Source organism: Lampetra fluviatilis, chromosome 10 (assembly GCF_964198595.1).
Source record: "Lampetra fluviatilis chromosome 10, kcLamFluv1.1, whole genome shotgun sequence".
NCBI lineage: Eukaryota > Metazoa > Chordata > Hyperoartia > Petromyzontiformes > Petromyzontidae > Lampetra > Lampetra fluviatilis.
In genome coordinates this window covers 1264414-1282320 of record NC_136284.1, presented here as the reverse complement: position 1 = coordinate 1282320, position 17907 = coordinate 1264414, and the positions used below count along the sequence as shown (strand labels likewise).

The window sequence follows — 17907 nt, the reverse complement described above, 5'->3', positions numbered from 1 at the left end:
CACCTATTTTTGGGTGACTGCCTTAAATTAGTACATGGTGTGGTGATTTGTCTATATAGAACTGGGGAGACCAAGGTGGCCCTGTGTGATGTTGCACGCTCTAGCACGATATATTGTGTCGGCCTTTAAAAATGACCATTCATAGTAATTGCCTCACTGTATGGCTGTACAGGGGATCTCTTTGCATCTCTCTATGTGCGTCTAGCTGTGTGTATGCCCTCACTTGACTTGGTGGGTTATCCCAGGTAAACGCTATTTTAAATTGTATTGTGAAGCAAAAATGTTATTTGGAGACCATTTTTTAATCTAGTAAGCAGACATGAGCAGGGCAATAGTCCAATGCCACGGGAGGGATTATTGCCCTTGAACCCATGATCTTCCACTGCAAAAATTCAAAGGCGTTCTGACAGGAGGCTTAGTTCATTTGGAACTTATGACAATTTTGCTGGAATGCTTTTATTCTGATCTTTTCTGGCAGCAGACGTTGTTGGTCACACACTGTATGAGCGGGAGACGATTTAAAAATTCCACGCGAATCTCACCTGTAGGGCGTGTTGTTTGTCCACGAGGCCCGTGGCATTAATGCATTGTTCGTCTCGGCCACGCCATCGCCGTAAATTCACAGCACTCACCTTGAGATGATTAAATTACTGCAGTCGCACGAGCGGTCGTGGCAAAGGGCTCCACCCGCCAATAAATCTCTGGGTGCATTAACCCGATTGGAAAAGGCGTCCAGTGCTTTCTGCGACGTTGCTCGCCGCGTGCGCGAGACGGATGTGCTCGGCGCGATGTGACAGCGAAGCAGCCAGGGGTCACTGTCTGTGCCGCGTGTCCTCGGGGGTGGCGCAGCCAAGAATCCCTGTCCACCCCCATTTCTCTCCGCTGGATTTAATGGAGGGTAATGCTGTCTGGCAATGGGCTTATATCAATTAAATTGTGAGGCTCGGAGAAAGAAATAGAGTGAATTACGTGCACCACATCATACTTTGTGCCTCTCCATCACGCTGATGTAGCTTGCACTTAGTGGCAGGAAACTTTTTTTTGTAAATGTGCATAGCTTTTACGCAGTGTTTCGTGGCCCAAGGGTTCTCAGCCTTTCATTTACTTTTAGACAACATTAACCCCTGGCGGGTTTTTCCGTGCATTTCCCCCTCTTGAGGTGATGTGCGTACCCTCTGTCTCTGCTGGGTGGGGCGGGTGGGTGCGGGTGGGGAATTGGAGAAGGCAGCGAGTAAAAGGGCTGGGCGGGGGTGGGAGCTGAGTGCAGCAGACGACAGCTGCTGGCGGCTCGTTAGAGTTGCCACCGCCTCTTCCCCGGCAGCGCCGAGGCTCTGCTGGAGAACTCGCGTGGGATCTGCAGCGTCCTCTCTCCAGTTCCGTGTGCCGCGTTGTGGGTCTGCCCTCATATCCCAACAACAATGGAACTCTGAGATGAAGCGGTTCACTGCTTCTCTATGGGGGGAGGGGGGGCGTACCGGTCGGTGACGGACAAATGATAAAGCTCTGCGCGAGCACCGGCATGAAACACTCGAACGTCTCGGCGACCGCACGGCAACTCGCGGGCCTCTCGGTCCGTGCGCAGACCCAGCCGTGGCTTGAGGGGGCACGGGGCAATTAAATTATGAGAGAGCTCAGGATTCAGGAAACGAACTCAAGCCGGGGGTGATCGTGTTTGAGGATTTGCATGGAGAATTAACAACCACACCCTCTTTCTTTCCTTTTGAGCTAACTTTTTAAAGGGAAGAGAGGGGGGGACGACGACTTTGGGTGCAGAGCGGGTTTGGGGACGGAAGGAGGAAGGCGGCATTAGGACCGGGTGGGGTAGAGACGGGAGGTAGAGGAGTGGGAGGTGAAACTTAGAAGGGGTAGGGCCAGCGGGGGTGCGGGAAGCTCGGGGAGAAGGGGAAGAGGGGGCGGAGTCGGGGATAAGAAGAAGGGGCCAGCAGGGGCGGCTTGAGGTTTGGGGGTGGGTCAGGGGGTGATCTTAGGGATGCAGAGCAACATTTGAAGTGGGGAGGGGGGGGACGGCAGCCCCGGCAAACGGTTGGGTAGGGATGGCGAGCGTTTGTTTTGTAAATGGTGTGAGCGGTGCGGGGCCGGGTGTCTGGGTGGGGTCCTAATGCTCCTTGGCGGGAAGGTGTGCGTGCGTTGAGTTTGCGTGCGCGTGCTGCGCCCTGCCTGTGAGCGTAGCGAGATCTGGAGTTGGCCGGCTGCCTGCGCGGAGTGCACGTGTGCCCGGCGCACACGCGTGGCGTGCACATGTAGCACGGCTGACTGGACCAGGTGGGTGCCGTCGAGCTCAGGAGGTCCACCATCGCCCGGCGCTGTCCACGGCTCGGGCATCGCGCCAATGTCCCTCTTCTGTGGGTCGTGCGCACTCTGGGTACGTAGCGGTGTGCCTGGTCATCCTTCACGTGCGCGGCGCTCTGCGCCGTCGTCCGTTACGAACGCTCGTCGTGGCCGTTGGGATTTCGGTTGAATGTCTAAACAATCTTGGGTAAGGAAAGCTCTCTCCAAGAAGGTGAGGCTCTTCCCACCCAAGCAATTTTATCACTGGACATTTCTCTTGTCTGTGCCGCTCAATGTCCTCTCTGGGGAACAGAAGTCGAATTGTTTCAGCCTGTAAATGTGTACATTGTGTCCAGGCAGAAAACAATTACCTAGATGTGAATTACAGATTTTATAAATGCAATGAACAAATGGATGAGAAAATGTATTTTCTGTGTTTTCCATGATTCATTCCTGTGCTTGGGAAATTATATAAACATTTATTTCTCATTGATTGTTTGTAGTTATGCTCAAAGTCCTCTTGTGTGTTTTTCAATTTATATTGAGAATTATAAAAGGGTTCTGTACTTTCATTCAGTGTTTGCCTTGAAAGTTTATATATATGTCAAAATATGTGGACTGACGAGTTCTTTCATAGAAATTGTTATATTCTCAAAAAAAGTATTGACATTTTATAAGCTATTTCATTGATTAGACGCAAACTGCGATTGTTTGTGCTGGTGAGTGCATTGAGCATGAGCAGAAATTATTGTGTTCCTTTAATGGCGATATAGTATGATGCAATGTGATGTGTGCTTAAATCGTTTAGAGTTGGAAGCAAGCACTACCAAAACATGTTTTTGTTGGTGTGGCTGGCTGTATGTATGTTCAACTTGTATTCGCATCGTACGTATCCAAACGTGCTAATCGGAGGTGTATTCTGGTCCATTGCCCGTTAGTCTGGGTCAGGTGTCAGTCTATGGTCGGTGTACATTGGTGACTTGGTTGTCGGTTGAAGTATATTGGGTTATATGGGTACTTGTTGGTATTTTTTGGTATGTGTTGGGTGGGACGGTGCGTGTCGTGTGGATTGGTGTAGGTGCATGTATCACTATGTATTGGCATGGTTGGTGTGGTTTCTATACGTTGGCGTGTCTTGGTGTGGTTGATGTACATTGATTACATGTTTGCCGTATTTAGTGTGTTTTTGTAGGCTGGCATGAGTTGGTATATATTGGTATAATCATGTCGTTGATGTAGTTGGTGTAGTCGGTGTGTACTCTTGTGGGTTGGATTGGGTTGGTATATGTTGGTCTGGTTGTGGTCGGTGAGGGTGATGTGGTTGGTGTGCTTGTGGGTCGGTGTGGGTGGCTTCGCATCGGACGGGCAATTGGGAGGCTTTCAATCGGCGTGCCCTCCTAGGTGGGCTGCTGTCATTGTGCAGAGCTAACAAAGGACCCCCGAGCACCCACAGGTGTCCCACATGATTTCACTCGATACCCACTGGACTGCAAGGAGGGGAAAAGACAAAGGAATTACTCTCATTTACGAATAAGAAGTGGGAGACATTGGGACCAAACACAGCAGCACATTGCAGCTGAGGTAGTGCGCAGTCCTCTTTACACGTACGCAGGACGATTGTGTGGCGTGTCACACAAAAGCAAAAGTGCTCTGAAAAACCATTCGAGTGTGCTGCTCGCCGCTAATCAGATTGTGGTGAAGCGATGTGTGAGCTGATAGGGAGCCATGTAGCCCACCCAGCGAGTTCAACCGTCCCGCACGCACGCAGATTTATTTTCTGGGCCATGTCATTCAACCGCATTTCAAATTTGACGCGTAGCGAACGCGATGTGAACATGTGGGGAGCAGTCTACCATTGCATTTGCCCAATGTTATCGGTCTGCGAGAGCAGAGATTTATTTTGGGCAGACGGCAGGCATAAATTCCTTGCTGCCGTCCGGCTGAAGTCTTAATATTCGGGCTCTAGCTCACTGTGCACCGTGGCAGGGTCACGACGCGCTGTAACTCACCTCAGCAAAGTGCGTGACTTGAGACTGTGACTTGAGGATGTGAAGGAGCTCACACTGGTGTTTACTTTCATCACTGTGAGCTGATAAATACACCCTGCCTCCACGGCACACGGCTCCCCTCCCCCGCCTTGCAAACCTACACGCTCCTCCTTCAAAACAGAAATTCGGAGGGAACGGAAACCGAATTGTATGGCGGATAATACAATGCTGCCTGGCCCACTCTCTCGCCCCACACCCCGCACCTCACAGCCTCCGCACATTTGCTCGAACCGTATGCACTTTTTTTGATCCAGTTGTCACTCGAGCGACGAGGGCCCAAGTCTAGGCCAAACGCCGCTGCCCCGGTGCCATCGTAGCTCAGTGGGGAGTGCACAAATGCATTTGGACCCGGCCGTGGACTGACGGACGAACTTGATAGCCATCTGCCGATGTGCTGCGTGTGGTGCATCATATCGTATTATAACACCGTTGGAAGTGCACTGGCCTGTTAGACGGCATTCACTTCGCAGCACGTAAATAGACAGCACGGTTGGCTACGTATGGTGTGAAAGAAGTTCAACATACAGATAGATATGCGCTTTGGAAATGTGTCCGAGACTGCTGCTGATGAGGAGCAACACGTGAAAGTTGCCGCATGCACAGACACGGGGTGAGGAGCGGCGCCGTTTCTCGCCGCGTGCGCTCCCACGCAGCACCCACGCTGTGCTAATCCCACCGTGATTCATTACCTCTGCCGAGCGCAAGCACAGCGGGGTGCGCCGCTGCCTTCACATGGCTCCCGGGGAGTCCCACCTGGGCCTCGAATAGTTGGCATTCTGAGCGCTCGCTCACATATCGTTCCCTCCGATCTCACGCTGTACGCGACCCCGTCGACGTGAGAATGCGGGGCCCTCGCAGGGAGAGGGGTCTGCACCGCAGTGTGAACATTTGGGCCTCCCTGGGGCCTGGCCTGGTGCTCACCTCTCCGCACCTCAACTGCGCGTGCAGAGCAGCTAAAAATCATCACAACCATAGAGCGGTATTAAATTAGGGCACCTTTGCTCCTGGTTAATTGAGCCTGAGGTTTTTGTTGGCCTCTGGACAAGCCCCCTGCTTATCCATTGTGTTGCATAAGCTATAAATAATGCAATACATTTTGGGAAGCTGCCATTATTATTGACATGGCAATGGGTAGTATTTAAGTTGAGGACATGTTTTATTAACTGCATGGTGACTTAGCTCGAGGCAGCCAATTAAACTGCCGCCCAGTGTGCACGGCTGGTTCGCAAGATTAACTCCTCTGGAATCCTCCAGATGGGTTATTTACATAACATTCAACTGAAGCTGCTTAATTCCGGCAGTTCTGCCAAGGAAGTTGAGCACAAAAGGCGTCAGATTAACCCAGCAGCACCGGATGGCTGATTCTGGGGCCACGGAGGAAGGGGGGGGGGGCGTTGAGGACCGCGAGAGATTCCCACACCATCCCGCTGACGGCCCTGTTCAGGGAAAGCGTGGCAGAGCACAGGGTCTGGGGCGAGGTGGAAGGGTGGAGGGGTGAGCTGGGGAGGCGCGGATGGGAGAACGCTCTTAGGTTTGCTCACGATGATCAAAAGGAGAGCCTGTGAACTCTTTGACATCCGCGAATCCTTGAGACGTGCCTGCCATCCTCCCACGTTCACCGCCGTCGTACGTCTCCATCTGTCGTCTGTTATCTCTGGCGTTAATTACATTGTCGTTTTCATCAATCGTGCATTCCCATTATCACCCATCCCATTATGATCATTATTCGCCTTTGTTCTTATTGTTAAATCTCTGCAGGTGCTTTCTGCACACGTATAGGCCAAGCCCCTAGGAGCTGTCAGTCACTCGGGAAAAGCAGTTGTCAAACAACAATGGCAATGGATTGCATTAGCAAAGTGAAGAGAAATTAACAAACGATGGTCAGCGTTTCAGCCGACAGAGCTTTACAAAGGTCCAGAGGTGCAATGCACATCTTATATTCCTGTCTCTCTGTGCACTGGATTTTTCTTGGCTATTTTTGTCAGTGACTTGCAATGCACAAACTGTGAGGAATGTATAGTTATGAAGGCCTGTTGCATTCTGGGAAAGGGCCAGGGACCCTGAGCTCCTGCTGTGACCAGAATTGGAAAAGCCGAAGCGACAGCTCAGCCATGTGTCCTGACAAAATGATTCAAACAAACACGCAAATGGTGAAGATATAAGCAATGCTGGCGTAAGTTGGCAGCGTGCCAGCCCATTAGCGAAGAGCCAGACGTGCGGGTTGGGGGTGTGGGCGGCAAAAGGGGGAAAGAGGGGAGCACATGGAGGTGCCCGCTTGACAAGGCATGCCAAAGGTCACTTGTAAAGTCTCCACTTCATTAAAGAGTCGGCGGCCGATTCCTGGCCCGTGTTGCGAGTGCTCCCCTCTCACCACCGCTCCCCGCACCCCGCCCTCCCCTGTTTTGTTCAGGCCGGTGGAAACCCAGAAGCCTCTCTCCTGCTTGGTGATTAAATGATCAGGCTGTGGGTCAATCACTATTTGTTTAGGCTATTGTGGAGCGGCTCGAGCGTGTGTGCACGGCACGCCGGCCGTGGCGCGTTCGCCGGTAGCTACTGTTTCCGCGGTGGCGGGCGAGGCGGCGCCGTCCGCGCCGGTTGCGTGGTCCCGAGGGAGTACCCGCGTCGCCCCGACGCCCCGACGCCCAAAGATTTACCCGATGAGCGGCGCGGAGAGGAAAACAAATCTCCGGGGGCGTCTACCGTGGCCGGTGAGCACTGGCAGGAGAAGAACTTGTTGTGGTTAAATATCGCGGCGATGATTTTCACTTCTTGGATCCTTTGGCGCTGGGATGACCCGCGGGGCACGGCTTAGGGGTGTGTTTACATCCGTCACCAGGGCTGCCGTGACAGACATGCGGTCACCAGCTGTGCATGCCTCTCTGCACCCGCCTGGAGAGGCTCTGCGCTGGCTGGGCTCGAGCCTCACGCCAGCGATTCCTCGCTTCCGCTCGCGTGTGCATTTGTTAGTAGGGTGCGGCGGTTAGCACACTGCGACATGAACCTGTAAATCCGAGTTTGAATCCCAGTCCATGGCTAATAGTGGTGAGTGATATTTGTATTGTTTCTGGGCCTCCCCTCAGCGGATACAGGCATAATTTGGTAACTGACGTAGTGTGTAAAAGACAAAAGTGTTCAGGCATTGTGCTGGCCCCAGCACTCGCTCATGCACCATGCATGCCTACTTAAATAGGTGATCGCTAACAACACTTGTCCCAACAGTCGGTTAAAGGCTATATGGGGTCCTTTGCCTTTTTTGTATTTAAATTGAAGTCATACCGAGTAGTGGATTGAAGTGAAAATGTTAATTACGTTCATGCAAGTCAATTACAATTATATCGGCACAAGTCAATAAACGCAGTGGATGCCCGCAAATGAGAGCCAAAGGTCTGGTTCAGTTTGAAGGTCGGCTATCAGTGTGTCTGGCGAAGCTTGAAGTTTGAGTGGTCGGTTAATGTGGCTACTAAACCCCCACTCATCTTACGGGGTGCACGACCAGGTCTGCGATAAAACACCTCCGCCAGCGCATTCCAAATTAAAGACAAGTGACATTTGAGCCGTAAGTGGGTCAGCTCGCCTGCGAGGACATCCTGTCCCCGCTATGCTCGCCAGCGTTTTGAGATGCCTTGAAGTAGTGTTCTCGTGCGTGAGATCCTGCCGGGGTTGGGAGGTCGCCACTTCAGACTGTGATCTATTGCCCGTTTGTTTTCATGCGCGGTTGAATGGATTGGCAGCTGCATCTCCGAGCTGCTGTTGGGCGCCGTTATCCAGTTAACAGTGGATGGGCTTGGTGGTTTTATTTCCACTTCTCGCTGGACCAGGGGGGACCTGGGTTGACACCGGGGGGGCAGGAGGGGATGGCGGTGGCTTTTGCCGCAGCAGCTGCCTTGCATTGACACTCGCCGCCTCAGTGTGGGGATCACGCAAAACACGGTTATTGAGTGCGCCTGCCCTGTCGTGTTTCAACGCCGTTAGAAGGCCTCTGGCGCACGGTGTGACCTGGCGTGAGATGTCGTGCCACGTGCTTACTTGCAAAAACGAGAGAAGTGTTGCTTTGGTCAGTGATGCTTCTTGAGCCCTTGGGGCTGTGCTCAAGCCCCACCAAGTCTCAAGACTGTTTCAAAAAGGGAACCCGCATTGATTGGGATTTTTTCACTAAATCCATTTATAATGAGTGTTTTACCTTTGCAAGGAAATCAGAATAGCCGGATAAACTCCACCCAAACAAGCTCTAAACGTTCTGTGACATATGCTTTCATTAAGCTACTTGCTCTACTGCCATTTCCTGGCCATCTTGCAACTCAGCTGCTTTGGGAGTAAAATCACTATTATTGGGGAGCAGCACGTCGCCTGGCTCCATCAAAGTATTAATCATCATCAACCACTGTTTGCCCTCTGCAGGAGGAAGGCAGTTCAGTGCCACTATCCATCTCGCTCCTGCACATAAACCGATCTCATCGCTCCATCTCCACGGTGCTCGTCTTCTGTGACGTGTTTTCTCCTTTGGCTACCATTCCATCACTGGTCTCAGCCATTGGCCATCATCCCATCTAGCGATGGGTCCTGCCCAAGCCCACTTTTTTTTATTAATTGTCATTTCGATGTCTCAAGTTTGCGTTTGTTCCTATTGGAGTTGGCACCATCGCTGGTGGCACGGACCAGGACCTCCTGCAGCCAGAGCTGACACTGAGCAGGAGCTCACCGCTGTGTCCACATGGCCCCGTCTGTTTGCTCTTGCTGCTGTCGGGGCGATTCGACAATTCCTCATGCGGCGTGTAATGAATAGAGTCGCTGTTGACATTGCGTGCAGGAAACTTTCCCGTCAATTAAGAAAGCGTTTGTGTTTCATGCTCAGTGAAATGGATGGGCTGCTTTCTTTTATTAACAAATGCCATCCTCGGCAGCACGCTGAGCCGAAAGTTAATATTGCCACTCGGACAGCCTTTTAAAACGATTGTTCATTGATGCAACCCATTCCGAGATTTGTTAATGATTCATAGAATAGTAGAGCGAACAGAATGTAATCGGATGCTTAATCCTGGTACATAGAAATAGAATATCGGTGGTTGGAAGTGTATTCTATTCAATTTACATCACGAATGAATGAATAAAAAACAAACGCACATTTGTGGGAAATGAGAGAATGGGAGGCCGCAGACTGTGCCGTGCCGGCTGTGGCGCGAGGAGCTGCCTGAATGGGTCCTGGGGCTCGGGGACGAGCCAAACAAACATTCTCTCCGGCCAACTTCCCCCATGTGTCAACAGCGGGGCCCCATTATCATAGGCTCATTGTTTACAATCGCGTGGTGATATTAAAGGAGAAGTTTTGGGCGAGGTGCTCAGTCGGGCCGAGGCTCGGCAGCTGGGTTCTCCGCCGTGGATTCTGACGCCGCGAGTCGACGCCGAGCACGCATGGCCGCTGCTGGGTTCAGGAGAGACGAGGAAAGAAAGAGGTCGGCAGCTGACGCCACCGGGAACTCGTAAAGCGGCGCTGGCTCGGGGTGAGTGTCTGCTCACACTACTTCCTCGAGTGTTCTCGCATGATTGCGAGCAGCGGCAGCAGCTGCTAAGATGAGAGTAGCAGAGACTCTTCTCATCGGAGTCAGAACAAACCGCAGGCGATCTAGCGATGCTTGAACCGCCTCTGTACCAGTGCCGGCTGAGGCAAATCAAACCTCAGGAAGTGGGGTCCATCCCAACCAGGCCCAGAACAGGTATCATGTTTTATGCATCAATGTGTGTGATTTACCAGTCATCAACTTACTTACTCTTAGGTTTTTTTCGGTAAAATCACGTAGGTAAAAAATAATAATCTTGATACAGTAAATTTAGCTGTGACGGTCCCACCTGAAGACGGAGACGTGTGTTGCCTCCGAAACGTCGTGATTTATTTTTATTTAATTTTATTATTTTTTACCTACGTGACTTTACCGAAAAAACCTAAGAGTATGAATCCCTGCAGTCACAAAAGCTTAAAATCTAGAATCAACTTACTTTTTGCTGCTTTAAAGCTTCCACTGTTTGTTATGAGATTCATTCAAGTTTGTGTTTTTAAATGTCTTATTTCTTTCCTAATGAGTTTTCATAGCTCTGTATATTTTATCTTTTATCTGGCTTGTTTTTCACTTTTCATGGGTCTCCTTCAAAATGCTCTTTGCAGTTGTAGATTATAGAATAAACATGAGGCGTGTGGAAGCCCTCGTTCAGCTGTGAATTCAAAAAGTTCTGGACATGGCTTCTCAAGGTGGTGTACAGAAACAGTGGGTGTCTTTATTTATTTTACAGAGAGAGGCAGTCAGTCATCGACAAAATAAAATGAAGGTCTTGAGCCTGGACTTGAAGAGGGACAGGGAGTCGACAGCACGGACGGCTGGCCGAAGGGAATTCCTGATAATGATGGCAGCAGAGGAAAATGAGCGACCTCCCACTGAGCGAAGGTTGACTGGGCTTCGACAAAAAGCCTCGCTTGCTGGAGCTGAGAGTGCGTCGAGAGGAGTACAGTGAGATAAGCGGGAATAAGTAGAGTGCACAGAGATGAGTACTGTGCTAAGATGAGAGGGGAGAGGTAGGAGAATGTTTGGAGGCGAGTAGAGTGAGATGAGATGATATAGAGGAGAGTCTGTGGAAAGGAGTAGCGTGAGATAAGAGGTAGGCAGGCACAAGTCCACAAGATCTCGAAGAAAATTGCATGTGATTTTAAAATTGATCTGGGGTTGGATTGGGAGCTAGCTGAGTGATCGGCCTGGAACGACTGTGCATAGAGCCTACAAAGGTTGACTGCTTGGACAATGTTGGCTGTGACTCCTGCCTACAAGAGGGTTCAGCTGGAGGGCCTGGCTGGAGGATCTGCTGGAGGTTTCGGCTGGAGGGTTCAGTTGATGGATTGGCTGGAGGGCTAAGGTGGAGGGCCTGGCTGCCTTGCTGTGCTGTGTCTGTGCAGTGTCCCAGCGGCTTTGCAGACAGCTCCCAGCAACCAGGCTTCTCCCAGCATCTTTAATTAAACTCACTCTGTAATTCCAAGCAATATCTAGAGCTACTAAGAGGCTGTGACATTTTATCAAACCCACTGAGACCTATAATTAGTCTGTAGAAGTATATATAAAAGAATGTGCATGTGTGTGTAGCTGTTAGCGCACAAACCCGGCGACCCGAGTTCGATGCCCGCTCACTGCCAAAAACAGTGGCGAATATATGAACCGGTTTTGGGCCACCCTTAGGTTAACCCAGACTTTAAAGAGTACCTGGTGCAGTGTGTAACCATCAGCACTGGGGGAGACAAAGATGGCCAGGCATGGTCTTGGCCGTGCCAGCCTTCATAGGTGCTTGTTATGATTAACACAGAGGCTATATTGGAAACGTTTGCATACACTGTATATATATGTGTAGGCTGGATAGGTAATGTAATAAGAATGGTGAGTTAATAATTAATTCACCTGTATTGGAAATCATATTTTCATATTTATCCTCTAAAGGGTATATCTTTGGTCACCTTAGTTACTTACAATTGCTTTTAGAATTCGATTGCAATTTTTTTTTTAAATGTGGGCCTTCCCCTGTGACACAGACGCGCAGTTGCCATTTGGGGCACAGAAGTGCGTGGGAGCCAAGGTCTCCAAGGGCTTCGTCTCGGCCTCACCGTCGGTGCCTCTTGTCCGCAATCGCTGGATCTGTCGCTTGTGTCATGCGCGCATCGTATCTGGAGGGCGCACAGCACCGTGATGTGGCTGTGGGTTTCTGTTGCAACGCTCGGGCGCACGGGAAGTGGCGTTGGTGCGCTCGCAGGGGGTTCAGGGTTACCCGCCTGTGGCCGGGCGTCTCCGCAGACCGCGAGCAGAATAAATCAAGAGATAGAGAGAGAGAAAGAAGCGAACACCTAAACAAACACACATCTCGCCCGCGAAAACAAACACGTGTACCGATGAAACAAACATTTTTCAGTCTCACCTGTGTCAGGGTCGTTGCGGCAGATGGAGCAGCAACACTTGTTCATTTTGAGCACGAAAAAAATGCTCGGCACTGTGCCCCAGGGCTCGAAATTTGTTTTTGGAGATGTGCTGTTTTCATTCCTTGGCACTGAAGCAGCTCTAACGGTGAAATGTGTTTTTGTTGCGCAATCATTGGCAGCAAATGCCAGCTGCTGACCTGTGCACAGGTGGGGGGGGGGGGTTTGGTTGAGAATGTTTTGTTGTTTGATGTTTTTTTTCTGTTTGTAAGGTGCGTATACTCCTGTTTGTGTGGGTAATGTCTTCATGAATGCGGTCAGTGCACTGCGGTGCGCAACTTTGCGATGCGAGTTTGATACAGACCCACGACTCAATGTCAGTGGCGAGTGAACTCAGCGCGACATCATGAGTTTCTGGTGCAGCGGTGGTCAACATGAGTACACTTTATTGGGGAGGTGACGGAAAGCTGAGAATTATGCTGCTTGCCCCGCCATCTTGCGTGCAATGTCAGTCTTAATAGGTGCTCACAAACAGCACTTCCACCAACAATCTACAGCCCTATTTGCCATGTATTGTTCGAATGTGTTCGCATTGAGAAAGAATTGATTTCATTTTTTTTCCCTGTCAATGTCATGCCCTCTCACGCACAAGCATGGTGACGCTTGCCAGGCAGTTTGTGCTGGGGGCTGATTACTGTGTGTGGGAGAGTGAGGTGGTGTGTGTCTGGGGCTGATCACTGTGTGTGGAGAGTGAGGTGGTGTGTGTCTGGGGCTGATCACTGTGTGTGGGAGAGTGAGGTGGTGTGTGTCTGGGGCTGATCACTGTGTGGGAGAGTGAGGTGGTGTGTGTCTGGGGGCTGATCACTGTGTGGGAGAGTGAGGTGGTGTGTGTCTGGGGGCTGATCACTGTGGGAGAGTGAGGTGGTGTGTGTCTGGGGCTGATTACTGTGTGGAAGAGTGAGGTGGTGTGTGTCTGGGGCTGATCACTGTGTGGGAGAGTGAGGTGGTGTGTGTCTGGGGCTGATCACTGTGTGGGAGAGTGAGGTGGTGTGTGTCTGGGGCTGATTACTGTGTGGGAGAGTGAGGTGGTGTGTGTCTGGGGCTGATTACTGTGTGGGAGAGTGAGGTGGTGTGTGTCTGGGGCTGATCACTGTGTGTGGAGAGTGAGGTGGTGTGTGTCTGGGGCTGATCACTGTGTGGGAGAGTGAGGTGGTGTGTGTCTGGGGCTGATTACTGTGTGGGAGAGTGAGGTGGTGTGTGTCTGGGGCTGATCACTGTGTGGGAGAGTGAGGTGGTGCGTGTCTGGGGCTGATCACTGTGTGGGAGAGTGAGGTGGTGTGTGTCTGGGGGCTGATTACTGTGTGTGGGAGAGTGAGGTGGTGTGTGTCTAGGGCTGATCACTGTGTGGGAGAGTGAGGTGGTGTGTGTCTGGGGCTGATCACTGTGTGGGAGAGTGAGGTGGTGTGTGTCTGGGGGCTGATTACTGTGTGGGAGAGTGAGGTGGTGTGTGTCTGGGAGCTGATCACTGTGGGAGAGTGAGGTGGTGTGTGTCTGGGGCTGATTGCTGTGTGGGAGAGTGAGGTGGTGTGTGTCTGGGGCTGATCACTGTGTGGGAGAGTGAGGTGGTGTGTGTCTGGGGCTGATCACTGTGTGGGAGAGTGAGGTGGTGTGTGTTTGGGGCTGATCACTGTGTGGGAGAGTGAGGTGGTGTGTGTCTGGGAGCTGATCACTGTGTGGGAGAGTGAGGTGGTGTGTGTCTGGGGGCTGATCACTGTGTGGGAGAGTGAGGTGGTGTGTGTCTGGGGGCTGATCACTGTGTGGGAGAGCGAGGTGGTGTGTGTCTGGGAGCTGATCACTGTGTGGGGAGAGCGAGGTGGTGTATGTCTGGGGGCTGATCACTGTGTGGGAGAGTGAGGTGGTGTGTGTCTGGGAGCTGATCACTGTGTGGGAGAGCGAGGTGGTGTGTGTCTGGGGGCTGATCACTGTGTGGGAGAGTGAGGTGGTGTGTGTCTGGGGGCTGATCACTGTGTGGGAGAGTGAGGTGGTGTGTGTCTGGGAGCTGATCACTGTGTGGGAGAGTGAGGTGGTGTGTGTCTGGGGTTGATCACTGTGTGGGAGAGTGAGGTGGTGTGTGTCTGGGGGCTGATTACTGTGTGGGAGAGTGAGGTGGTGTGTGTCTGGGGGCTGATCACTGTGTGGAGAGTGAGGTGGTGTGTGTCTGGGGCTGATCACTGTGTGGGAGAGTGAGGTGGTGTGTGTCTGGGGCTGATTACTGTGTGGGAGAGTGAGGTGGTGTGTGTCTGGGGCTGATCACTGTGTGGGAGAGTGAGGTGGTGTGTGTCTGGGGCTGATCACTGTGTGGGAGAGTGAGGTGGTGTGTGTCTGGGGCTGATTACTGTGTGGGAGAGTGAGGTGGTGTGTGTCTGGGGCTGATCACTGTGTGGGAGAGTGAGGTGGTGTTTGTCTGGGGCTGATTACTGTGTGGGAGAGTGAGGTGGTGTGTGTCTGGGGGCTGATTACTGTGTGTGGGAGAGTGAGGTGGTGTGTGTCTGGGGCTCATCACTGTGTGGGAGAGTGAGGTGGTGTGTGTCTGGGGGCTGATCACTGTGTGGGAGAGTGAGGTGGTGTGTGTCTGGGGGCTGATTACTGTGTGGGAGAGTGAGGTGGTGTGTGTCTAGGGCTGATCACTGTGTGGGAGAGTGAGGTGGTGTGTGTCTGGGGGCTGATCACTGTGTGGGAGAGTGAGGTGGTGTGTGTCTAGGGCTGATCACTGTGTGGGAGAGTGAGGTGGTGTGTGTCTGGGGGCTGATTACTGTGTGGGAGAGTGAGGTGGTGTGTGTCTAGGGCTGATCACTGTGTGGGAGAGTGAGGTGGTGTGTGTCTAGGGCTGATCACTGTGTGGGAGAGTGAGGTGGTGTGTGTCTGGGGGCTGATTACTGTGTGGGAGAGTGATGTGGTGTGTGTCTGGGAGCTGATCACTGTGGGAGAGTGAGGTGGTGTGTGTCTGGGGCTGATTACTGTGTGGGAGAGTGAGGTGGTGTGTGTCTGGGGCTGATCACTGTGTGGGAGAGTGAGGTGGTGTGTGTCTGGGGCTGATCACTGTGTGGGAGAGTGAGGTGGTGTGTGTCTGGGGCTGATCACTGTGTGGGAGAGTGAGGTGGTGTGTGTCTGGGAGCTGATCACTGTGTGGGAGAGTGAGGTGGTGTGTGTCTGGGGGCTGATCACTGTGTGGGAGAGTGAGGTGGTGTGTGTCTGGGGGCTGATCACTGTGTGGGAGAGCGAGGTGGTGTGTGTCTGGGAGCTGATCACTGTGTGGGAGAGCGAGGTGGTGTGTGTCTGGGGGCTGATCACTGTGTGGAGAGTGAGGTGGTGTGTGTCTGGGGCTGATCACTGTGTGGTAGAATGAGGTGGTGTGTGTTTGGGGGCTGATCACTGTGGAGAGTGAGGTGGTGTGTGTCTGGGGGCTGATCACTGTGTGGGAGAATGAGGTGGTGTGTGTTTGGGGGCTGATCACTGTGTGGGAGAGTGAGGTGGTGTGTGTCTGGGGCTGATCACTGTGTGGGAGAGTGAGGTGGTGTGTGTCTGGGGGCTGATCACTGTGTGGGAGAGTGAGGTGGTGTGTGTCTGGGGTTGATTACTGTGTGGGAGAGTGAGGTGGTGTGTGTCTGGGGCTGATTACTGTGTGGGATAGTGAGGTGGTGGTTGTCTGGAGCTGATTACTGTGTGGGAGAGTGAGGTGGTGTGTGTCTGGGGCTGATTACTGTGTGGGAGAGTGAGGTGGTGTGTGTCTGGGGCTGATCACTGTGTGTGGAGAGTGAGGTGGTGTGTGTCTGGGGCTGATTACTGTGTGGGATAGTGAGGTGGTGGTTGTCTGGGGCTGATTACTGTGTGGGAGAGTGAGGTGGTGTGTGTCTGGGGCTGATTACTGTGTGGGAGAGTGAGGTGGTGTGTGTCTGGGGCTGATTACTGTGTGGGAGAGTGAGGTGGTGTGTGTCTGGGGCTGATCACTGTGTGTGGAGAGTGAGGTGGTGTGTGTCTGGGGCTGATCACTGTGTGGGAGAGTGAGGTGGTGTGTGTCTGGGGCTGATCACTGTGTGGGAGAGTGAGGTGGTGTGTGTCTAGGGCTGATCACTGTGTGGGAGAGTGAGGTGGTGTGTGTCTGGGGGCTGATCACTGTGTGGGAGAGTGAGGTGGTGTGTGTCTAGGGCTGATCACTGTGTGGGAGAGTGAGGTGGTGTGTGTCTAGGGCTGATCACTGTGTGGGAGAGTGAGGTGGTGTGTGTCTGGGGGCTGATTACTGTGTGGGAGAGTGAGGTGGTGTGTGTCTGGGAGCTGATCACTGTGGGAGAGTGAGGTGGTGTGTGTCTGGGGCTGATTACTGTGTGGGAGAGTGAGGTGGTGTGTGTCTGGGGCTGATCACTGTGTGGGAGAGTGAGGTGGTGTGTGTCTGGGGCTGATCACTGTGTGGGAGAGTGAGGTGGTGTGTGTCTGGGGCTGATCACTGTGTGGGAGAGTGAGGTGGTGTGTGTCTGGGGCTGATCACTGTGTGGGAGAGTGAGGTGGTGTGTGTCTGGGGGCTGATCACTGTGTGGGAGAGTGAGGTGGTGTGTGTCTGGGGTTGATTACTGTGTGGGAGAGTGAGGTGGTGTGTGTCTGGGGCTGATTACTGTGTGGGATAGTGAGGTGGTGGTTGTCTGGAGCTGATTACTGTGTGGGAGAGTGAGGTGGTGTGTGTCTGGGGCTGATTACTGTGTGGGATAGTGAGGTGGTGGTTGTCTGGGGCTGATTACTGTGTGGGAGAGTGAGGTGGTGTGTGTCTGGGGCTGATTACTGTGTGGGAGAGTGAGGTGGTGTGTGTCTGGGGCTGATCACTGTGTGTGGAGAGTGAGGTGGTGTGTGTCTGGGGCTGATTACTGTGTGGGATAGTGAGGTGGTGTGTGTCTGGGGCTGATCACTGTGTGGGAGAGTGAGGTGGTGTGTGTCTGGGGCTGATCACTGTTTGGGAGAGTGAGGTGGTGTGTGTCTGGGGGCTGATTACTGTGTGTGGGAGAGTGAGGTGGTGTGTGTCTGGGGCTCATCACTGTGTGGGAGAGTGAGGTGGTGTGTGTCTGGGGGCTGATCACTGTGTGGGAGAGTGAGGTGGTGTGTGTCTGGGGACTGATTACTGTGTGGGAGAGTGAGGTGGTGTGTGTCTAGGGCTGATCACTGTGTGGGAGAGTGAGGTGGTGTGTGTCTGGGGGCTGATCACTGTGTGGGAGAGTGAGGTGGTGTGTGTCTAGGGCTGATCACTGTGTGGGAGAGTGAGGTGGTGTGTGTCTGGGGGCTGATTACTGTGTGGGAGAGTGAGGTGGTGTGTGTCTAGGGCTGATCACTGTGTGGGAGAGTGAGGTGGTGTGTGTCTAGGGCTGATCACTGTGTGGGAGAGTGAGGTGGTGTGTGTCTGGGGGCTGATTACTGTGTGGGAGAGTGAGGTGGTGTGTGTCTGGGAGCTGATCACTGTGGGAGAGTGAGGTGGTGTGTGTCTGGGGCTGATTACTGTGTGGGAGAGTGAGGTGGGTGTGTCTGGGGCTGATCACTGTGTGGGAGAGTGAGGTGGTGTGTGTCTGGGGCTGATCACTGTGTGGGAGAGTG

General features: G+C 52.6%; 1 protein-coding gene across 6 annotated transcripts in view; it reads left to right on the top strand.

Moving 5' to 3' along the window:
- LOC144934394 (tensin-3-like) overlaps nt 1-17907 on the top strand; it is an 88633-nt gene that overhangs the window by 14706 nt on the left and 56020 nt on the right. Inside the window, exon 1 of one of the 6 annotated variants that reach the window (XM_078860113.1) lies at nt 2077-2383. The exons of 4 other annotated variants lie outside the window; for them this stretch is intronic. In XM_078860113.1, the coding sequence (XP_078716239.1) occupies nt 2351-2383 (33 nt within the window). In that variant the 5' untranslated portion in view covers nt 2077-2350. Of the gene's footprint in view, nt 1-2076; nt 2384-7316; nt 7380-17907 lie in introns of those variants that run through there. One more of the 6 variants, XM_078860115.1, reaches the window with a different exon arrangement.